The sequence below is a fragment of the Anabrus simplex genome, chromosome 1 (assembly GCF_040414725.1).
Source record: "Anabrus simplex isolate iqAnaSimp1 chromosome 1, ASM4041472v1, whole genome shotgun sequence".
NCBI lineage: Eukaryota > Metazoa > Arthropoda > Insecta > Orthoptera > Tettigoniidae > Anabrus > Anabrus simplex.
The window spans coordinates 1,659,492,846-1,659,518,248 of NC_090265.1; the positions used below are offsets into that span (position 1 = coordinate 1,659,492,846).

General features: G+C 39.8%; 1 protein-coding gene across 2 annotated transcripts in view; it reads right to left on the reverse strand.

Annotated features, from left to right (window-relative positions):
* The window catches only part of LOC136881637 (myogenesis-regulating glycosidase), a 297,181-nt gene that overhangs the window by 8,860 nt on the left and 262,918 nt on the right, over positions 1-25,403 (reverse strand). For both annotated transcript variants that reach the window (XM_067154167.2, XM_067154166.2), the window contains exons 4-5: positions 18,421-18,577; positions 340-483 (exon numbers count right to left, since the gene is read on the reverse strand). In XM_067154167.2, coding sequence (XP_067010268.2) covers positions 340-483; positions 18,421-18,577 — 301 coding nt within the window. The remainder of the gene's footprint in view (positions 1-339; positions 484-18,420; positions 18,578-25,403) is intronic.

The following is a 25,403-nucleotide window of genomic DNA, read 5'->3' on the forward strand; positions in this document are numbered from 1 at the left end:
ATAAGTGGGAACAATGGTTGGAGGACAGTCACAAAGAGGAGATAAAGAATAAGTTAAGAATGAACTCAACAGATTAAGCAGTACATATAAATTTGCTTTTGCCGTAGGGTCATGTGAGGCAAATGGAGCAAAGGTTAGGAAGGAGAATAAAGGACTTAGCCATGGAGGGTAAGACAAGTAGAGGATGACCAAGGATACGATGGAACGACTGAATTTTTAAGTATTTATCTTTAAAGAGGTTTGAAACTTAACAAGGCAAACAGAGGATTGTGGAAGTACATAGTTGATTCATAGACTGAATGCTGAAGTTATAAGAGTCTACAATGAAGATTTACTTACTTGTAAAACTTGTTGATGATAATATACATAAGAAAATCCAACTAGAGACACGATGCACATGAAAAGAAAACCAACAAATATTTGGAGTTTATATTCTTGAGGCTGCTCTCTCTGTTTCCTCTTCATCATAGTCGGAAGAGAAAGCTGTTGGAGAGAAAATGTGCATTAAAATCTATGGCCGATTGAAAAGTGCAAGAGCTTTGGCTATCTGAAACTTAATGGTCGATCTGAACAGTGAAACACTACACTTATTTACAGTAACAGTGGGGTTTATTTAGCTGGGCTGAGTGGCTCCGACGGTTGAGTAGCTGGCCTTCTGACCCCAACTTGGCAGGTTCGATCCTGGCTCAGTCCGGTGGTATTTGGAGGTGCTCAAATATGTCAACTTCATGTTGGTAGATTTATTGGCACATAAAAAGAACTCCTGTGGGACTAAATTCCAGCACCTCCACGTCTCCGAAAAAAGAAACATTATTATTATTATTATTATTATTATTATTATTATTATTATTGGGTTTATTTAATAAATTATGAAAATCTGTAAAAATACAAATACACAGTTCAAAAAAATTAGGGTAACATGTTTCTAACGTATGCCATGCTCCACAAAACAATACCTCACACCCAGGTACCGTACATTATCAATTAAACCTTTATTCTTTACCGTTGAAGTATACAAAAGAAGTGTCTAAATAGGGGAAAAATCAAAGTGATAACAGTCCTCCAGGGTGGATTTTTATCATGGTTGGAAAGCTTCAGTATGGTGTATGCCCTCACAGCTCCGTGTAAGTCGATGGAGGTCACGTTGTGGTATCAGGTCTCATTCTTCAATGAGAGCCTGTTCGAGGCCTTGGAGAATCTGTGGTGGAATAGGATGCCCACGAACACTTCTGTCAAGCCTATCCCACATATGCTCGATGGGATTAACATCGGGACTCGCTGCTAGCCATTCCATCTCTTGAATGTCCAGTTCTCGCAAGACAGCTCTGGTAATGCACACTACATGAGCCCTGGCATTGTCGTGCACGGGTATAAATTCAGGGCCAACACTGTATGCAGCGACCAACACATGCTGTAGCAATATCTGCTCAATGTACCCCGCAGTGGTAAGATTACCATGGATGACAACCAGATCCGTACGGCCATCAATACTGATGCCACCCCACACCATCACAGAACCTTGTCCAAATCGGTCACCTTCCTGGACAACATTTAGCATGTACCACGGTGTCTCCATACATGTTGACATCCATCACAGTATGCCGGGGGGAAATCTGGACTCGTCTGTGAACAACACAGGTCTCCATTGGCGAAGTTGCTAGTTGACGTAGGTACGGGCAAACAGAAGGAGAGCTACACGATGTTGCTGCGTTAAACGGGGCACTCGAACACAATGTCTGGGTCGTAAGGACACTTCTCTTTACCTGTTCCTTACTGTCTGGTCAGACACCGGGACTCCAGTGACCCTCCTGAGGTTTTGTTGCAGTTCTCTGGCAGTTGCTGAACGACGCCCATAATGCATAGATGGTCAGACATCGGTCATCCTGTGGGGTTGTCATGTGTCCACAACCTTGTCCAACCCTCCTTGCTAACTGGCCTGTCCCTATGTAGCGATTCCACACACGGTGAATAACTGACGGAGAGACATCGAGATCCACAGCAACACGACAAAAAGCCCATCCTTCCTGGATCAAAGTGACGGCCCTTGCAACTTGAACCTCTTTAGGATGTCTCATGGGATGTGCTGGTTTACGTATAACGTGCTCAAATGACCGCAGTAATCTGTGTACCTCACAACGACACACGGACGCACCGCTATTCACTTTGTTTTGAGCGGTCACCTGACAGTTTAATGCATGGCTACGTCTACAGATGGAATAAAACTTTGATTTGACATACCTTGAACAGCTAAGGTCTCAAGGTAAGCTGTACGACCATTGGAGCCCCATCTTCCAAATTAACGTTCACATATCAGACATTACAAAACATGTTCCCCTGAATTTTCTGAACTGTGTATTTAGTTGTTTTAAATCATTAGATAGTAAATAAACCAATCAAAGTTTCAAAACAAGATACAAAAAAAATATCAGGAGCACTAAAATATATCAAAGATTCTGAATTTTTCAACCATGCAAACTCTGAACTCTGAAAAGTGGTGGTAAAAGGGGCTCTGGTTAAGACGCAGGAGGTCGTTATGCTACTTAGGTTCCAGAATGGGTAAAGAAAAGAAAAAGTAAATAAATGCAATGTAAATTGTAATCTTATACCAGTTGTACAGTATCATTTGAAGTAATCCCATCCCACATACTGTATATCAGATGACTATATTTGTAAGTAGTACAGGAGATATTATAAGTAGAATTTTGTAAACAATGTAAATTTATTAAGGATGAGCTGTGTGTTTAATAGAAAAAATTGTTAGCGTAAATTATATAATATTGTATTATAGGAAAATTTTATTCCCTTGTTAATTTAATATTTAGTGCTTGACAATAATGTATTTTAGTGTACCATTTGCCACCGAGGTAGACACCTCATTTGCAAATAAAGAGATTTTTGATTTTTGAGATACTGGATGTGAATTTTCAGGTAACATGAACATAGAAATTTTCGACATCAGCACTAAAAGACATGCCTACCCTTAACATTCTAGAACAACATTTTAAAAAGGAAAGAAACTTTCTCTTTCACAAATGCCCAAATATCATGGAAATATTAGTTCTATCTAAAATATGAACATAACAAAAATGATAGAAATTCCAATTTCTGATCTTCTATTTCTCCTATACTTTTACGATTTGAGATACAACAATGGAGATATTCACATATTATTTTCTTAATTTCAGCATTGTGTGAAAATACTGTTCACTTTTCATGGTAACAATCACTGGTGATATTGGTGGTTATTGTCGTCATTATTTTTATAAGCTACTAATGTGCGTGGCACCCCTATAGACGAAGAAGATAGCAGAGATGATTAAGGAACAAACAACCGAGATGACTATTGAATATGAAGAAAATAATAAAGGAAGAATCACTCAAAGAATGAGAAGAAAAAAGGAATCTTAACAGAGGCTACTAAATTATTACACTTAGAGCCATATAAAATAACTGTAGAACATGCTCTTCAACCAGGTGACCCAGTGTGTAGACACACTATGAAGCTGCTGGAAAAGATCACTGAAATGAGACTTAGGAAGATAAACGAACTATGGATCTCATTTTTGCCATAAGAATGCTTACAGAATACTCGTGGAAAGAATCTTGTGATTACATTTATGGGCATTGAAAAGGCCTATGACAGTATCCCTTGGAACAAGATCTAACTGATAAAGTAAAGTTGCTATACCAAAATTTCTACAGCTGTGTTCAGACATGCCATGGATGATCGAAATGGTTTGAAACAAACAGAGGTATCCAACAAAGAAGTGCCCTATCACCACTCTTGTTCAGAACAGTAATGGACAAAATCATGAAGTCTATCAAGAAAATGGACAGCAGACCAAATGCCCTAATATTTGATGATGATGCGATGTTACAGGGAGAATCAGAAGCTGAAGTACAGAAGAAAATGATAGAATGGAACAATATGTTCAATAACATTGAGCTGAAGATAAGTAAAACACAGAATGTAAAAATGGCCATCAACAGGAAACTGGCATTGAAACCTCTTTTTTTCTGGATGGAACCCAATTAGAATCACTCACATCAAGTACCTCGGAAGCACAATCTTGAAAGACAACACTGTGAAGCAGAAAATACACAGCAGGACACAGAAAGCATCAAACTTTTACAATCAAGTCAGAAACCTACTCTGGGGCTAAAAAATACCACAAAAAGCAAAAATAACCCTGCACTACAGCTACTTCATACCATTTTTCTCACATATGGTTTAGAGGCATGTACCATACTATACAAGGACTACAGCAGAATTCGGGCAACAGAAATGAGATAATGAGATTGATTAGAAATATGAATCAAACTTCTCAAAAGAACAAAATCATAAAGGAAGTAAATAGGAAGGTAGCTGAAATTGAGATCCGTATTGTAACCGTCCAGGCTTCTCCAGCCATATTAATTTAGTGTACAATCCTTTTACGCGATATCACTCGATATCAAGATTATCCACCATCGGCAATTATTCATTAAGACATATTAATTTAACTTCAATCATTTGTAAATAAGGCTTTTGGAATCATATTATATATATTAGAACATCATTTATTATTTAAATTATTATATTGTGTAGGATAGGAATTCATTTTGTATTGTGAATATGGTCAATGTTGAGACAGAGTTGGTGCCATTTCATCTCATACTTGTGTACACGGAAAAGTTATTCTTGAAGCAGGGAAGTTGGATGACTCACGGGTTTAACTCATGAGCAAAGGTATTACAGAGCAACCCACGTGCAAGGCTAGCAAGCCAGGCGACTACATCATCGCCACGCCTACTGGTTACTTGTGAAGAATGAAGGGAGGGAGATGATAATGGAATCTACGAATCAGATGCTTCGTTGTATAGAGATTTGGTATTGAGCTGATACCAAGAGTGGGGAGAGCCTGGATATATTATCTAGCACGGACACACACAACCACAACTACTTTATTATTTTTGAGACAGTGAGTGGTCGCTTCGAGACATAGTTATTTTTCGTACAGTGTGTTGTCGCTTCGACACAGTACTCAGCTGCTGTGATGCTGTCGGATCGGGGTGAAACGAAACAAGCTTATGGCTTGTGATATATTCAGTAATTACTCTGGACGAAGAACTACGTTTAGTTCAAGTCCACGGAATTTGGTATAAGTCTGTCTTGTATCAGTAGAATAGCTAAGTTGGATTGAGATTACTGATAACATGGAAAAATTCATATCTCTGAATTTTCTCCTCCTACAATCAATGCTGATCAATTTTCACAAGTATAGGGCCAATTCCTAATTTAAAGACTAGGCAGTTAGGGAGTGCTAGTCCAGATAGCCCAAATCATGTCACCGAAGGAAGGAAGGATGTCCATGGAGCCAATTCTACAATGAGAAGAGGGGAATGAGCAACCATGGAATATAGATGACCTCAACGGAAGCTGTAATTGGTAAGCCTCAATTAGATAAAGCAAGCAACAGTTAATTTCAGTAACGTAAATTCTAAAATCCCTCCAAGCTTAAAGGAACTTTTCCGATTCATTTCATTTTTGTATAATAAATTCATTTTATTTTATATTGCATTAATTTTCTTTCTCAAGCGATATTTAATGGTTAATTATTTAAAATCCTACCCCTGTGATTTAAGTATAAGTCTCTATGCTAGTAAATATAAATTTTGCGGTACAGTTTTGTTTAAAACTGTAACGCTGGCGCCCAAACATTACATAGAGAAATGGGAAACCATGGAATGATAATTGATTATATTTGCGTGGCAATTTTTCGGGCAAGCCACATATGGTTTATATTTATATTCATGTGCCCCCAGGTATTAACTTTTGTCTCCTCTAATGTTAATCTTAGGAGAGCGAACAGTTACACTATTTCCAGTGTAATAATGACTGGTGTGGTACGGGCACATTATGAGAATGAAAAGCATGAGACCTACCAGAAAATTATTCAACCTTACTGTCAAAAGATAAAGACCAAGGGGAAGGTCAAGGAAATGCTGGATAGACACAGCGAAATCAGGTGTAGAGAAGAGAGGTCTCAGATGGGAAGATGTCCTGGAACAGAAGATGTATGCAGAGACAAGATGACAAGCATTTGTACACCACATGCAGGAAACTGGAGTTGGAAAATGATGATGATGAATAGATAATGATAAACAATGATGACATTACAATTACACTGACTGACTATTGTTGTTAGTTGTGGTGTGCTCTGTTCTGCTGCCACTCATCTCCACCAGATGGCATTAGTTGAAATTCCAAACTACTACTACTACTACTACTACTACTACTACTACTACTACTACCACCTCATTTGGCTTCAGCATCTAACCAGTACTTTTCTTGGATGTCCAGGTGAGCATACACTGTTGACATCGAAGTGGGAGGTGAGTTGACATTTGTGTCAGGTGCTCCACGTAGAACATGGCCATACCAACGGAGGCACCTTATTTGCATTTTCTCCATAATTGGTGTGATGCCCATTTTCTGATGAATTATGTCATTCCTTATATGGTGGATTGAGATATCCATCAACCAGCAGAGTATTCATATCTCCATGGTGTAAAATTGGTGTTCAGTGCCTTTGTTGGATGGTCGGCATTCAGCACCATATAGTGCAACTGGATGTACTATTGTTTGGTATATCTTCAACTTTAAGCAAAGAGGCATTCTTTCATCAAAAGTATACTAGTGACATCCCCCCACTGAATCCAAGTTGCATTTATCTGATGGGTACAGAACAGCTAGTATTTAACAATTTATCTTTGTATAATCGTTCATTCCATGTTCATTATTTAGTCTTTATCTTAATGAACAAAAATAAATAAAGTATGTCTGACTCCTTGGCTGACTGGTCAGTTCAGAGGGTCTAGGGTTTGATTCCCCATGAGGTCAGGGATATTAACCGCACGTGATTAATTCTTCTGGCTCGGGAACTGGGTGTTGTTTTTTGCAACACACTTCTCTGCATATTCAGACAACACACCACACTAACAACCACCAAAGAAACACGAAATAGTGATTACATCCATACGACATTAGCATCAGGAAGGGCATCTGGCCATAAAACAAGGCCAAATCCACATGTGCAATACAGTTCGCACCCTCAACTCCACAAGGTGTGGGAAAAATAGTAGCAGTACAAGAAGATAACTAAAGTACAAAATTGTATTTTATTCAAAATGGTGTGGTTTTAAAGCTGTCCAACTCCACGGCAATGGTCAGCATTGCAGTCTTTAGTTCAGAGGGTTCCGGGTTCAATTCCCGGCCGGGTCGGGAATTTTAATTGCGTCTGATTAATTCTTCTGGCTTAGGGACTGGTTGTTTGTGTTTTTCCCAACACTCTCCTCTTCATATTCAGACAATACACCACACTACCAACCACCACAGAAACATGCAATATTTTTTTTTAAAGTTGCTTCACATCACACTGACGCAGATAGGTCTTATGGCAACGATTGGATACGAAATGGCTAGGAGTGGGAAGGAAGCGGCCATGTCCTTAGTTAGTTGTGAAAATGGGAAACCACAGAAAACAATCTTCAGGGCTGCTAACAATGGGGTTTGAACCCACTATCTTCTGAACGTAAGCTCATAGCTGAGCACCCCCAACAGCACGGCCAACTCAGCTGGTACACGCCATAGTGATTGATTACATTCCTCTACATACTGTTGGCGTCAGAAAGGACATCTGGCCTTAAAACAGGGCCAAATCCCCATGCGTGACACAGTTCAAACCCGTGACTGCACAGGTGTGGGAAAACCGGTAGAAAAAGGAGAAGAAGAATGTGGAATTTGAAAGCTAGATTATTCATAATAACTATTCTTACACAGTATAATGTGAAGATGTAATATGGGAAGTTAATCTATATGAAGCCATGGAGTGAAAGTATTTGTAATTAGCAAACAAAATCTTGTACTCCGGAGCCATTCAAATGCAGCTCCAATGACAGAAAGTCAATAAACATAATGACAGGTCTGAGCTGGAAGAGGAAGTAACAGATAGAAGAGGGATATGGACAAACACAAAAGGACAAGAACAATCTCTGTATCTTCATACACTGCTATCTCTCCTCATCAATTCCAGCTCTTCTCAGCATCCCACAAGCATGTTTCTTCTTCCCAGCTTTACCTATATTCCGCGTCACCTTTTGAACGGACTAAAGCGGAAGTAACGTCATTGCCTCGTCACACTTGCCTTGGTTGCCAAATGAACTGGCACACAACTGAAAGTTTTACTCCAACACTAAAACACAGCACAGCTCACCAGTTGTAACCTGAGCATATTTGAAAGAATAAATGCTTTAACATATTCGTATTAATGGAATCTCATACCACAACTGCTGTGTTAAACATAATATGATACTAATTGTACCCACGTGGTCAAGATATCGACTGATCAAATATGGCAGCTCTTCCTTGGGCACATCATTGCCATAGCTCATGCTGACAGAAGGCATGAAACACATGTCCCCTTGCCCCTCTCCAACCATATGATAACACTGAACACGCAGCCCCTCTCACCCGCATCTTCTCCTGGCCTACACCATCTCTTCCACTTTATTCTGCTTAAAAGGTAGCCTGGAGAATAGAGGATGGACATCAGTACTCACTTAGGAGCCTATCAAAAGCCTTGGATAGTTCAATAGTGATACAATCCATTTGACCTCCCGAATCTAAAATATCTGCTATAACTTGTTTATCCTATCTTTATATAGTATGTATCATCTGATTTGTCACTTCTTTGATCTTTTCCATTTTACTGAAATGGAACCTACATAGTGCAGATCATTACAATATTGCATTTTTCACAAGATAACTCAGAAAAATAACTAAAATAATAGTTTTAAGTATGACTCTTATCATCGCAAAAGCTTGAAATCACAAGTTGTTAATACTTGATGAGAGGTAATGTAACATAACTGAGTTATTCTTATTATTGTGATTTTCCTGCAGCATTCCTGCACTGGATTCGGCCTGCCTGGTGGCCATGATGGTTAACCCTGTAGTGATCGCGCAGCATCTGAGAGACACCACTCTAGTTTATTTCTGCCATTGCAAGGTAACTACCAAGGCCAGTAACCGGAAATGCAATCTACCTTACAAGTAACTGTTTACAACCAGTGTGATAATGTATCAGCGTGCCAGTGTTAGTCTAACTCTTGTGATTGTGAGTCATTGTTACCTAAGTGTCAAATGGCGCCTGATAGATGCCACGTGAACTTCTCCGCCACAAAGTAAGTTCCCATTTTGAAGTATTATCTTCAATATTATTGGAGCAGTTATTTTTCAGAATGTCTCAGAATGCATGTTTTATCATATTTTAAGGGCTGGAAATGAGCAGAAAGCAAAGGACATATAACCTTCATCACCTTGACAACAGAATGATTGTTCAGAGTTTGCTTGAGGAAGATGACAACGATGACGAAGGTGAATTGTATAGTGTTGAGGAGGAAGATGTTCTAGAAACTAGAAGCAAAACTACAGAGAGTGAACAAGGTGCAGACAGTGGTGATGAGGCAGGAGAAAATGACAATGATAATTTTGTAGGGTGAGATGGAGTTTCTAAGTGGCACAAAGCTAATCCTCCCAGAAATGTTCGGACACAATGACAAAATATCATCACAAATTTACCTGGTGTGAAAGGTGCTGCAAAACTTGCTAAAGCCGCTAAAGAATGCTGGGAACTATTCTGTGATGACTCATTGCTATCTACTATAGCAGAGTGCACAAAGGGAAAAACTGAAGGTGTTCAATCGAACTACAACAGAGAAAGGGACGCTTGACCTACCGACATATGTGAAATAAAAGCCCTAATTGTCATACTGTACTTATGTGCTGCAAGGAGAGATAACCACACAAATACCAAGGACATTTGAGCTAGTGATAAGACAGGTGCCACTTGGTTATGTTCAAGCGACATTTTAGGTTCCACCTCTATTGTCTAAGATTTGACAAGAAGGATACCTACTGTGTAGGAGGGATACTGACTGGAAGGTGATTGGGGATTTAAATGAGACTATGGAGTGGGTATGTGGGAAACTGGGAGTGAAATTTCTAGATCCTAATGGGTGGGTAGGAGATAGGGATCTGCACTCAGATGGCCTTCACTTAAACCGCAGTGGTACATATAAGTTACAAAATTTGTTTAGAAGGGTTATAGGGAGGTACATTCAGGGAAACAGGGTGCGCTAGGCAGCGGTGTTAAGGGAACAGGGAACTGGAAATCAAGTAGGGATGACATAAAACTGTTAGTGCTCAACTGTAGAAGTATTGTAAAGAAAGGAATAGAATTAAGTAATTTAATAGATATATATTTACCAGATATTGTAATAGAAGTTGAATCATGGCTGAAAAATGATATAATGGATGCAGAACTTTTCTCACAGAACTGGAGGGTGTATCGTAGAGATAGGATAGGAATGGTAGGAGGGGGAGTATTCATTCTCGTGAAAGAAGAATTTGTAAGCTACGAAAAAGTTAAAGATGACAAGCACAAAATTCTAGGGATAAGGCTCATTTCTGAAGATAATAGGCAACTTGATGTCTTTGGAGTGTACAGACCAGAAAAGGGTAGCGCAGATGCTGATTCAGAATTATTTGATAAGATAATCAGCTATATGGGAAACGATAAGGAAAGGAACGTGATCGTTGCGGGTGATCTCAATTTACCAAATGTCAATTGGGAAGGTAATGCGAACGACAGGAAGCATGACCAAAAAATGGCAAATAAGTTATTATGGGAAGGGCACCTGATTCAGAAAGTGATGGAACCACCTAGAGGGAAGAAGATTTTGGATGTGGAGCTGGTAAAACCAGATGAGCTCTATAGAGAAACCGAAGTAACAGGTGGTATTAGTGATCACGAAGTTGTTTTTGTGGTAATTAAAAATAAAAGTGAAAGAAAGGAAGAGATTAAAATTAGGGCTGTTAGGCAGTACCATATGGCTGATAAAACAGGCATGAGGGAGTTTTTAATAAATAACTATGATCGGTGGAAAACAGTAAATAAAAATCTAAACAGACTCTGTGATAGGTTTAAAGCAATTGTTGAGGAATGTGAAAATAGGTTTGTACCTTTAAAGGTGGTAAGGAATGGTAAAGATCCACTATATTATAACAGGGAAGTAAAGAGACTAAGGAGGACGTGCAGATTGGAAAGAAATAGAGCTAGAAATGGCTGTGGAAATAAGGAGAAATTGAAGGAACTTACTAGAAAATTGAATCTAGAAAAGAAGTCAGCTAAGGATAACGTGATGGCAAGCATAATTGGTGGCCACACTAATTTTAGTGAAAAATGGAAGAGTATGTATAGGTACTTTAAGGCAGAAACAGGTTTCAAGAAGGACATTCCAGGAATCATTAATGAACAAGGGGAGTGTATATGCGAGGATCTTCAAAAGGCAGAAGTATTCAGTCAGCAGTATGTAAAGACTGTTGGTTACAAGGATAATGTCCAGATAGAGGAGGTGACTAATACTAAAGTATTCAAATTTATCTATGACAGCAATGACATTTACAATAAAATACAAAAGTTGAAAACTAGATAAGCAGCTGGAATTGATAAGGTTTTGGGGGATATACTAAAGACAATGGTTGGGTTATAGTACCATATCTGAAGTACTTGTTTGATTATTGTTTGCATGAAGGAACTTTACAAAATGAATGGAGAGTTGCTATAGTAGCCCCTGTATATAAAGGAAAGGCTACAAGACAAAGCTGAAAATTACAGGCCAGTCAGTTTGAGATGCATTGTATGTAAGCTTTGGGAAAGCGTTCTTTCTGATTATAGAAGATATAAGGCAGTTTGGGTTTAGGAAAGGTTATTCCACTGAAGCCCCACTTGTAGGATTCCAGCAAGATATAGCAGATATCCTGGATTCAGGACTGTATTGCGATTGACCTGTCTAAGGCATTTGATAGGGTAGATAATGAGAGAGTACTGGCAAAAATGAGTGCAATTGGACTTGACAAAACAGTGACTGAATGGGTGGCTCTGTTTCTGGAAAATAGAACTCAGAGAATTAGAGTAGGTGAAGCTTTATCTGTCCCTGTAAAAATTGAGGGGGGAAATCTTCAAGGAAGTATTATTGGACCTTTATGTTTTCTTATATATATCAATGATATGTGTAAAGAAGTTCAATCAGAGATAAGGCTTTTTGCAGATGATGTTATTCTGTACAGAGTAATAAAGTTACAAGATTGTGAGCTGCTGCAAAATTACCTCGATAATGTTGTGAGATGAACAGTAGGCAATGGTATGATGATAAACGGGGATAAAAGTCAGGTTGTGAGTTTCACAAATAGCAAAAGTCCTCTCAGTTCTAATTACTGCATTGATGGGGTGAAAGTTCCCTTTGGGGATCATTGTAAATATCTAGGTATTAATAAAAGGAAAGATCTTCATTGGGGTAATCACATAAATATGATTGTAAATAAAGGGTACAGTTCTCTGCACATGATTATGCGAGTATTTAGGGGTTGTAGTAAGGATGTAAAGGAGAGAGCATATTTGTCTCTGGTGAGACCCCAACTAGAGTATGGTTTCAGTGTATGGAACCCTTACCAGGATTACTTGATTCAGGAACTGGAAAAAATCCAAAGAAAAGCAGCTCGATTTGTTCTGGGCGATTTCCGACAAAAGAGTAGCGTTACAAAAATGTTGCAAAGTTTGTGCTGGGAAGACTTGTGTGAAAGGAGACGAGCTGCTCAACTGAGTGGTACGTTCTGAGCTTTCAGTGGAGAGATGCCGTGGGAGGACATCAGTAGACGAATAAGTCTGGATGGTGTCTTTAAAAGTAGGGAAGATCACAATATGAAGATAAAGTTTGAATTCAAGAGGAAAAATTGGGGCAAATATTCGTTTATATGAAGGGGAGTTAGGGATTGGAATAACTTACCAAGGGAGATGTTCAATAAATTTCCTATTTCTTTGCAAATTCTTAAGAAAAGACTAGGAAAACAACAGATAGGGAATCTGCCACCTGGGCAACTGCCCTAAATGCAGACTGACTGACTGACTGACTGACTGACTGACTGACTGACTGACTGACTGACTGACTGACTGACTGACTGACTGACTGACTGACTGACTGACTGACTGACTGACTGACTGACTGACTGACTGACTGACTGACTGACTGACTGACTGACTGACTGACTGACTGACTGACTGACTGACTGACTGACTGACTGACTGACTGACTGACTGACTGACTGACTGACTGACTGACTGACTGACTGACTGACTGACTGACTGACTGACTGACTGACTGACTGACTGACTGACTGACTGACTGACTGACTGACTGACTGACTGACTGACTGACTGACTGACTGACTGACTGACTGACTGACTGACTGACTGACTGACTGACTGACTGACTGACTGACTGACTGACTGACTGACTGACTGACTGACTGACTGACTGACTGACTGACTGACTGACTGACTGACTGACTGACTGACTGACTGACTGACTGACTGACTGACTGACTGACTGACTGACTGACTGACTGACTGACTGACTGACTGACTGACTGACTGACTGACTGACTGACTGACTGACTGACTGACTGACTGACTGACTGACTGACTGACTGACTGACTGACTGACTGACTGACTGACTGACTGACTGACTGACTGACTGACTGACTGACTGACTGACTGACTGACTGACTGACTGACTGACTGACTGACTGACTGACTGACTGACTGACTGACTGACTGACTGACTGACTGACTGACTGACTGACTGACTGACTGACTGACTGACTGACTGACTGACTGACTGACTGACTGACTGACTGACTGACTGACTGACTGACTGACTGACTGACTGACTGACTGACTGACTGACTGACTGACTGACTGACTGACTGACTGACTGACTGACTGACTGACTGACTGACTGACTGACTGACTGACTGACTGACTGACTGACTGACTGACTGACTGACTGACTGACTGACTGACTGACTGACTGACTGACTGACTGACTGACTGACTGACTGACTGACTGACTGACTGACTGACTGACTGACTGACTGACTGACTGACTGACTGACTGACTGACTGACTGACTGACTGACTGATTGGAGAGAAAACGGTATGATAATTTGGCACCAATTCGAGACATTTTTACCTTGTTTGTGAGGATCTGTCAGAAAGCATATTATGTTGGAGAGTACTGTACATTGGATGGAAAACTGGAAGGTTTTCATGGAAATTGCCGCTTTAGACAGTTCATTCCCAGAAAGCTGAATAAGTACGGCCTGAAGATATATGCTTTGGTTGATGCCCGAATATGCTACAAAGTAAACCTGGAAGTTTATGCAGGGAAACAGTCTGTGGGACATTTCAAATCAGTAATAAGGCAACTGATGCAGTGAAATGCCTAGATGCAGTTGTATTAGGTACTAGAAGAAACATCACCTTAGATAATTGTTTCACTAGTATTGAGCTCGCAAACTATCTTTATGAACATAACATTACTCTAGCCAGAACCTTAATAAGAAATAAACCTCAAATTCCCCCAAATTTCTTGGAACCAAATCTCAAGAAGATGGGTCGTAATTGTTTGGCTTTCAAGAATGCTCAAAATTGGTTTCATACGTTGCCAAGAAAAATAAAATTGTTTTCATTCTCTTGACAATGCATCATGATGCAGCAATTGATCCTGGAACTGGAGACAAAAACAAACCGGACATGGTGACTTTCTACAATGCTACTACAACAGGTGTTGACCAGGTGAGCAGTACATACAACGTTGCAAGGAAAACAAACAGATGGCCAATGGTAGTGTTTTATAACACATTGAACGTGGCAGGAATAAATTCTCAAATTGTTTTCCAGACCAATAATACTGCTAATGAGAAACAAAACCAGTTTTCTAAAAGACTTGGCTGGTTATCTTCTTGACGATTAATTGCGTGTGCGCTTGCAGTGCTCTTCTTTGCTAGTAGTCCTCAAAAGGGATGTTTCTAATCTGTGCCTGAGAACTATGCAGCAAGAAATGACAGAAGCTGGTCCAAGAACCAAGAGGAAGAAGTGTTACAAATGCAGCCATTCAAACTACAGGGCCACAAAATATACTTACAGTTCTTACATTGCATGTAAGCCTTGGGAAGGCATTCTTTCTGATTATATTAGACATGTTTCCAAAATTAATAAATGGTTCGATAGAAGGCAGTTCGCTGTGAGCTTGCATCCGGGAGATAGTAGGTTCGAATCCCACTATCGGCAGCCCTAAAGATGGTTTTCCGTGGTTTCCCATTTTAACACCAGGCAAATGCTGGGGCTGTACCTTACTTAAGGCCGCGGTCGCTTCCTTCCAACTCCTAGGCCTTTCCTATCCCATTGTCGCCATAAGACCTATCTGTGTCGGTGCGACGTAAAGCCCCTAGCAAAAAAAAGAACGCAGTTCGGGTTTAGGAAAGGTTATTCCACTGAAGCTCAACTTGTACGATTCCAGCAAGATATAGCAGATATCCTGGATTCAGGAGGTCAAATGGACTGTATCGCAATTGACCTGTCTAGAGCATTTGATAGGGTGGATCATGGGAGACTACTGGCAAAAATGAGTGCAATTGGACTAAACAAAATAGTGACTGAATGGGTTGCTATATTTCTAGAAAATAGATCTCAGAGAATAAGAGTAGGTGAAGCTTTATCTGACCTGTAATAATTAAGAGGGGAATTCCTCAAGGCACCATTATTGGACCTTTATGTTTTCTTATATATAAAATTATACGAGAAAAGAAGTGGAATCAGAGATAAGGCTTTTTGCGGATGATGTTATTCTGTATAGAGTAATAAATAAGTTCCAAGATTGTGAGCAACTGCAAAATGACCTTGATAATATTGTGAGATGGACAGTAGACAATGGTATGATGATAAACAGGGTTAAAAGTCGGGTTGTGACTTTCACAAATAGGAAAAATCCTCTCAGTTTTAATTACTGTGTTGATGGGGTGAGAGTTTCTTATGGGGATCACTGGAAGTACCTGGGTGTTATTATAAGGAAAGATCTTCATTGGGGTAATCGCATAAATGGGATTGTAAATAAAGGGTACAGATCTCTGCACATGGTTATGAGAGTGTTTAGGGGTTGTAGTAAGGATGTAAAGGAGAGGGCATATAAGTGTCTGGTAAGACCCCAACTAGAGTATGGTTCCAGTGTATGGGTCCCTCACCAGGATTACTTGATTCAAGAACTGGAAAAAGTCCAAAGAAAAGCAGCTCGATTTGTTCTGGGCGATTTCCGACAAAAGAGTAGCGTAACAAACATCTCGCAAAGTTCAGGCTGGGAAGACTTGAGAGAAAGAAGACGAGCTGCTCGACTAAGTGGTATGTTCTGAGCAGTCAACGGAGAGATGGCGTGGAAGGACATTAGTAGACAAATACGTTTATGTGGTGTGTTTAAAAGTATAAAAAATCACAACATGAAGATAAAGTTGGAATTCAAGAGGACAAATAGGGGCAAATATTCGTTTATAGGAAGGGGAGTTAGGGATTGGAATAACTTACCAAGGGAGATGTTCAATAAATATTTTCTATGAAATCATTTAAGAAAATGCTAGGAAAACAACAGATGGGGAATCTGCCACCTGGGTGACTGTCCTAAATACAGATTAGTATTGACTGAATATATTTGCCTTGAACATGTCCAGACTGGGGTAGCGTTACAAAAATGTTGCAAAGTTTGGGCTGGGAAGACTTGGTAGAAAGGAGACGAGCTGCTTGACTGAGTGGTACGTTCTGAGCAGTCAACGGAGAGATGGCGTGGAAGGACATTAGTAGGCAAATACGTTTATGTGGTGTGTTTAAAAGTAGGAAAGATCACAATATGAAGATAAAGTTGGAATTCAAGAGGACAAATAGGGGCAAATATTCGTTTATAGGAAGGAGAGTTAGGGATTGGAATAACTTACCAAGGGAGATGTTCAATAAATTTCCAATTTCTTTGCAGTCATTTAAGAAAAGGCTAGGAAAACAACAGATAGGGAATCTGCCACCTGGGTGACTGGCCTAAATGCAGATCAGTAGTGATTGATTGATTGTGCAGAATGATTGTAATTTGTTCACGTTATAAACTATATTTGTGCAGATATAATGTGAAATTCTCCTTGTGCTTGAACATGAAATTTTGATTGTTCTGGTTGAACATGGTCTAGTGTTTATTTACAGTGCAATAGAATGTTTATTTTACGTAATGATAATTGTGAGAACTGAGAATCTGCATGCAAGTTTTTTATTCATTTTAATGTTCAAGAAATGTTTAATATCTATAGTTAATTGCTTTTGCATCAATAAAGTAGATTCATTAATTTATATTCATGCTTTCAAAACATCCTAAAATTAATGTAAACTTTTATTCAAAACTTTCAGAAATGAAATGGCATCTCTCAGATGCCACCTTACCTTCTATAATATAGAATTGTGTGTGACCACTGCAGGGTTAAGGGGTTGAAGTCTAAATGGTCTAACACTGTGGTTAGCCATTTCGAGCCCCGTTGGTCGAAAAAACTTTCACCATCAGAATGTTGGCCGGCAGGGTAGGAGAAGCGGTGGTATACAATTTCTAATCATTAGATCGCATGCAAAAAGCCTGGATTATATTCTAAACCTCTCCGCAGAGCTCATATGGAGTGAGGGCATATGACGCTGTTGATGGTGATTCATCCGTTGGATGGTGGGGGGGGCATTAAGCCTTGAGCAGACCCCCTTAGTGCTATTCGACAGGAGTAGGCTACGTGCTGGCACTGGGTTTCACCTTCTTCCTTCCTACTATCATATATCACGTCATTCACTTCATCTCATTAACTCCTCCTGATGAGGTTCACGTCAACTAGGGCATCCGGTCATAAAAACCCGCCACGACAGATTCATCTCAGCTCATACCTGATCCCGTAGAGAAATGGGACAAAGTTTGGACAAACTAAAAAACAAACAAACAAATAAACAAACAAACAAACATTCCTGCTCTGGGTTCAAATTTGTAACAATCTAATTTTATATTACACTTTCAATATCACCTTCCTTACTCATATGGGCTCAATATAGGTCTTGGTCAGGGGATTGACAGACGTTCTTCCAACTGCATACACTGGTTTCATTGAAAATACCTCTCAAATTTGCAAGGTTTTGAGCCTGAAATATCAATCAATCAATCAATCAATCAATCAATCAATCAATCAATCAATCAATCAATACTGATCTGCATTTAGGGCAGTCGCCGAGGTTGCAGATTCCCCATCTGTTGTTTTCCTAGCCTTTCCTTAAATGATTGCAAAGAAATTGAAATTTATTGAATATCTCCCTTGGTAAGTTATTCCAAAGATACTTAACATTGGGAGTTGAGTAGCCTAGTTACTGCTTGAGGGCACTTCTAACAAATAATTTTACTAATGAAAAATGAAATATTCTTACCGCAAGCTTTTCTTTCAGCAGACTTGCAATGCTGTTGATGCTGGTAATGGAGTTGCCCGGAGATGTTTCTGGGACATCTAAGTAGTCTACATCATTAATCTTAAGGGTAGGAGGAGGTGGCATGACAGACTTCCGACGCTGACTGCGAGGAGGAATGCTGGAAATAAGTATTGTATTATTTAGAAAAGATTATTTGTGCAAATGTGTCAAACACTCAAGGGAGAAAAGTAATAGAGTAGCATATATAATGTATTTGGTTATTAGTTGTATTATATACAATGGACATTGTCATACATACATACATACATACATACATACATACATACATACATTCATTATCATTAAAGACTGTTATGCCTTTCACGGTTCAGTCTGCAAGCCTCTGTGAATTTACTAAACATCACCACAATCCTCGATTTGCAACTAGTGCTGTGGCCTCATTTAGTTCTATACCTCTTATCTTTAAATTGTTAGAAACCGAGTCTAACCATCAACGTCTTGGTCTCCCTCTACTTCTCTTCCCCTACATACCAGAGTCCGTTATCCTCCTAGGCAAACTATCCTCCTCCATTCACCTCATATGACCCCACCACCGAAGCTGGTTTATGCGTACAGCTTCATCCATCAAGTTCATTCCTAAATTAGCCTTTATCTCCTCATTCCGAGTACCCTCCTGCCATTGTTCCCACCTGTTTGCACCAGCAATCATTCTTGCTACTTTCATGTGTGTTACTTCTAACTTATGAATAAGATATCCTGAGTCCACCCAGCTTTCACTCCCATAAAGCAATGTTGGTCTGAAAACAGACTGATGTAAAGATAGCTTCGTCTGGGAGCTCACTTCCTTCTTATAGAATACTGCTGATCGCAACTGCGAGCTCACTGCATTAGCTTTACTACACCTTGATTCAATCTCACTTACTATATTACCATCCTGGGAGAACACACAACCTAAATACTTGAAATTATCGACCTGTTCTAGCTTTGTATCATGAATCTGACATTCAATTCTGTTGAATTTCTTACCTATTGACATCAATTTAGTCTTCGAGAGGCTAATTTTCATACTCATTACACCTATTTTCAAGTTCCAAGATATTACACTGCAGACTTTTGGCACAATCTGCCATTAAGACCAAGTTGTCAGTAGAGACTAGACTGCTTACTACATTTCCACCTAACTGAATCCCTTCCTGCCATTTTATATCTTTCAGCAGATGATCCATGTAAATACGAACAGCAAAGGTGAAAGATTACAGCCTTGTCTAATCCCTGTAAGTACCCTGAACCAAGAACTCATTCTACCATCAATTCTCGCTGAAGCCCAATTGTCAACATAAATGCCTTTGATGGATTTTAATAATCTACCTTTAATTCCATGGTCCCCAGTATGGTGAGCATCTTTTCCCTCGGTACCCAGTCATATGCATTCTCTAGATGTAAGAAACAAACACAATTGCCTATTCCTCTTGTAGCATTTCTCAATTACTTGGTACATACTGAAAATCTGATCCTGACAGCCCCTCTGCAGTCTGAAACCACAATGGTTTTCATCCAACTTCCTCTCGACTACTGACCGCACCCTCTCTTCCAAGATGCCAGTGAATACTTTGCCTGGTATACTAATCAATGAAATACCTCGATAGTTGTTGCAATCCTTCCTGTTCCCTTGCTTATAAATAGGAGCAATTACTGCTTTTGTCCAATTTGAAGGTACCTTACCAACACTCCATGCTAATCTTACTATTCTATGAAGCCATTTCATCCCTGCCTTCCCACTATACTTCACCATTTCAGGTCTAATTTCATCTATCCGTGCTGCTTTATGAAAATGGAGTTTATTTACCATCCTTTCCACTTCCTCAAGCGTAATTTCACCAACATCATTTTCCTCCTCTCCATGAGCTTGGCTGTTCGCAACACCACCATGAAGATTTCTTTTTACGTTGAGAAGTGTTTAGAAATATTTCCTCCACCTCTCCAGTGATTCCCGGATCTGTTATGTGTTTACCTGAATTACTCAAAACACTGTTCATTTCCTTTTCCCCTCCCTTCCTAAGATTCTTTTTTTCTGTCCAGAAAGGTTACCCCACTGCTTGACCTAGCCTTTCCAGGTTATTACCAAAATCTTCCCACGACTTCCTTTTGGATTCAACAACTATTTGTTTCGCTCTGTTTCTTTCATCTACGTACAAATCCCTGTCTGTCCTTGTTTGGAGCCATTTCTGATAAGCCTTCTTTTTACGTTTACAAGCTGCTCTCACTTCATCATTCCACCAAGGTGTTTGCCTTTTCCCATCTCTACACACAGTTGTTCCTAGGCATTCCCTTGCTGTTTCTACTACAGCATCCCTTTATGCCACCCATTCTCTTTCTATATCCTGAACCTGCTTACTATCTACTGTTCGAAACTTCTCATTAATCATATCCATGTACTTCTGTCTAATTTCCTTGTCCTGGAGATTTTCTACCCTTATTCGTTTGCATACAGGTTTCACTTCCTCTACCCTAGGCCTAGGGATACTTAGTTCACTACAGATCAGATAGTGGTCTGTGTCATCGAAAAATCCCCGGAAAACTTGTACATTCCTAACAGATTTCCTGAATTCGGAGTCAGTTAAGATATAGTCTATTATGGATCTGGTACTCCTAGCTCCCATGTGTAGCAGTGAATAGCCTTATGCTTGAAGAATGTATTCGTAACAGCTAAACCCATACTAGCACAGAAGTCCACCAAACCCTTCCCATTCCTGTTAGCTTCCATATCTTCCCCACATTTACCAATCACCCTTTCATATCCTGCAGTTCTATTCCCAACTCTCGCATTGAAATCGCCCATTAGCACTATCCTATCCTTGCTGTTGACCCTGACCACGATGTCACTCAATGCTTCATAAAACTTGTCAACTTCATCCTAATCTGCACCCTCACATGGTGAATACACTGAGACAAATCTCATCCTAATTCCTCCAACTGACAAATCTACCCACATCATTCGCTCATTTATGTGCCTAACAGAAACTATGTTGCATGGAACGGTATTGCTGATAAACAGCCCTACCCCATACTCTGCCCTTCCCTTTCTAACACCTGTCAAGTACACTTTATAATCTCCTATCTCTTCCTCGTTATCTCCCCTTACCCGAATATCACTTACTCCTAGCAAATCCAGGTTCATGCTCTTTGCTGACTCAGCCAGTTCTACTTTCTTTCTTTCTTCCATAAGCCCCATTAATACTGATAGCTCCCCACCGAATTCCATTTCATTCGCCAAGTTGTCAAAGAAAATAAAACCATAATAATATACATACAAAAACTCATGTCATTTCAATGTATAACAAAAACATTAATTTAAAATTATTCCTGCTCTGAGTAAAAGGGATGCAGGAGGATTCACTTTCAAAGCTTGTTTCTGATTAAATAATAATTATTATAATTTGTAACTATATAATTGTGCAATATCTTTAATTGGTAAACAACAAAAAATCTATGCTAATTCACAATCTTTATATAGTTCGCTGCACTCAGCTCGATGTCTCTCACACTGTTGAACTCTATATAGTGGCCAGTTGCAGATAGACAATGTTCTGCACATGCATCCTTCTTCCCCTAACAAGACTCCGGCAAGCTCCAGAAAGCACTCCAGGTGCTATCCCAATCCACAGGAGCACAGCAGTCCGAGGCTGCTTGCACAGTGAGGAAGTGTTTTCTGTTTAAGTTACCTGTGAAGTACTTGTGCACTGTGTAATGTTTGTGAACATAATATACAATATAATCTGTAAAATCATAAGTTATGAATTTCATAATGATCCATATTGACAAGCAATCATTTAACATCATTTAAGAATGTGTACTGAATATGTGGTTCTTTCCTTATTTTGATAATTGTGGTAATCCATAAGATGTATAATGGATATGAATGTCAAATTGCCCATGAGGAAAACTTAACCAAGCCTGTCACAATCAGCTCTGGTGTTTGCCAAGTTTGCATCCTCTCTCTTACATTGTTCTCACTCTTGTTAGATCAGGGGCATAACATTAGGGCCTGCAGGGCCTGAAAAGCAGGTAGGCCTTCAAGAGGCCCCACAGACTCCTGGCAAAAAAATATAAATAATATATACCTAGCCTAATATCACTCTGCACAGTAATCGTCAGAAGATGAGATCACGATGAATTAGTTCGTTTTTACAATTTGTATGGGGAGGAATTGCCATTTGCTTGCATCTAACAGCTGTCGTTATAACTGTTTTGAGTGTAACACAGCACAGCTGTAAACAACGCTTGCCCTTGCCATCTCTCGCAACACCACTACACGCTCCTCACAAAAGACCTGCACTTTTTTTTAAAATTACATCAATGAAAATTGATACTAAAATATCATATATTAGTTAGAAAATTATACTTTCTAGATGTGTAGTGTACCTGAGATTGTATTATACTCAAATTTTGCTTTCGTTTACATTTTTCACACATTTATTTGATAAAAAATGAAAATCGACATTCAACCGGGTCGGGAATGGAATGAATGGCGGCGATGTTACAGGAAAGGGCTAGGAGTGGAAAGGAAGCGGCCATGGCCTTAATCAAGGTACAGCCCCAGCATTTGCCTGGTGTGAAAATGGGAAACCACGGAAAACCATCTTCAGGGCTGCCGACAGTGGGGTTCGAACTCACAATCTCCCGAATACTGGATACTGGCCGCACTTAAGCTACTGCAGCGTGAGGCATTGAGGGGTATGAGGGAGGAGTTGGAAAGTTTGAGGGAGATAATTAGGATTCTCACAGAAGACGGGAAGGAAGATAGGACTCCCTCAAACAATGTACAGGTTACAGTAGGTGTACAAGAGGGAGGGGAAGGAGAGGGAGGAGTTGTAGAAGACAGGTGGTCTAATGTTCTAAGGGGAAGGAGATTGCAGGCCAAGGGGTCTATTCAGGATCAGAATTCAGGGCAGGTGTCAGTGCGAAATCAGTACGAGTCACTCCAGGTAGAACAACAGAGGGAAGATGAGGGACAGGGAACTGTTGCTGAGATGCGTGGAAGTAGGAGGAAGGGAAAAGGTAGGAAAGGGAAATGTAGAGTAGAGGATAGGAAAAGACAGGTGGAACAGGGTCATGGGAAGGAGAAAAGGGAGGAGGAAGTAGCTTCTGCAGCTATCAGGAAAGATAGGGCTGACCAGGAGGGGAGGGGATTAAATGAGGTGGGTAGGGTTGAGGCTCTGGTCATGGGGGATTCCATCGTTAGACACGTGGGGAAAGTGTGTGGAGGAAAGGGAACCAGGGTAGAATGTTATCCAGGAATTAGGTTGAGGCAGATGTTGAGGAAAGTAGAAGAGAGGGAGGAGGGGAAGGAGAAGGTGGTAGTGTTTCACGTTGGTACCAACAACGTAAGGCAAGCTGATATAAGTACCAACATAGTTGGAGATGTGTGGGATCTGGTAAATGCAGCACGGGTGAAGTTTAAGAAAGCGGAGATTGTTATTAGTGGAATACTGTGTAGGAGGGATACTGACTGGAGGGTGATTGGGGATTTAAATGAGACTATGGAGTGGGTATGTGGGAAACTGGGAGTGAAATTTCTAGATCCTAATGGGTGGGTAGGAGAAAGGGATCTGCGCTCGGATGGCCTTCATTTAAACCGCAGTGGTACGTATAAGTTAGGAAATTTGTTTGGAAGGGTAATAGGGAGGTACATTCAGGGAAACGGAATGGCCTAGGGAGCGGTGATAAGGGAACAGGGAACTGGAAATCAAGTAGGGATGACATAAAATTGTTAGTGTTGAACTGTAGAAGTATTGTAAAGAAAGGAATAGAATTAAGTAATTAATAGATATATATTTACCAGATATTGTAATAGGAGTTGAATCATGGCTGAGAAATGATATAATGGATGCAGAAATTTTCTCACAGCACTGGAGTGTGTATCGTAGAGATAGGATAGGAAAGGTGGGAGGGGGAGTTTTCATTCTGGTGAAAGAAGAATTTGTAAGCTACGAAAAAGTTAAAGATGAGACACATGAAATTCTAGGTGTAAGGCTCATTTCTAAAGATAATAGGCAACTTGATATATTTGGAGTGTACAGATCGGGAAAGGGTAGCACTGATGCGGATTCGGAATTATTTGATAGGATAGTCAGCTATGTGGGAAACGACATGGAAAGAAATGTGATTGTAGCGGGAGATCTGAATTTGCCAGATGTCAATTGGGAAGGAAATGCGAACGACAGGAAGCATGACCAACAAATGGCAAATAAGTTAATATGGGAAGGACAGCAGATTCAGAAAGTGATGGAACCAACCAGAGGGAAAAATATTTTGGATGTGGTGCTGATAAAACCAGATGAGCTCTATAGGGAAACTGAAGTAATAGATGGTATTAGTGATCATGAAGCTGTTTTTGTGGTAGTTAAAAATAAATGTGATAGAAAGGAAGGTCTTAAAAGTAGGACTGTTAGGCAGTACCATATGGCTGATAAAGCAGGTATGAGGCAGTTTCTAAAAAGTAACTATGATCGGTGGAAAACGGTAAATAAAAATGTAAACAGACTCTGGGATGGGTTTAAAGAAATTGTTGAGGAATGCGAAAACAGGTTTGTACCTTTAAGGGTGGTAAGGAATGGTAAAGACCCACCTTATTATAATAGAGAAATAAAGAGACTAAGAAGGAGGTGCAGACTGGAAAGAAATAGAGTTAGAAATGGCTGTGGAAGTAAGGAGAAATTGAAGGAACTTACTAGAAAATTGAATCTAGCAAAGAAGGCAGCTAAGGATAACATGATGGCAAGCATAATTGGCAGTCATACAAATTTTAATAAAAAATGGAAGGGTATGTATAGGTATTTTAAGGCAGAAACAGGTTCCAAGAAGGACATTCCAGGAATAATTAATGAACAAGGGGAGTGTGTATGTGAGGATCTTCAAAAGGCAGAAGTATTCAGTCAGCAGTATGTAAAGATTGTTGGTTACAAGAATAATGTCGAGATAGA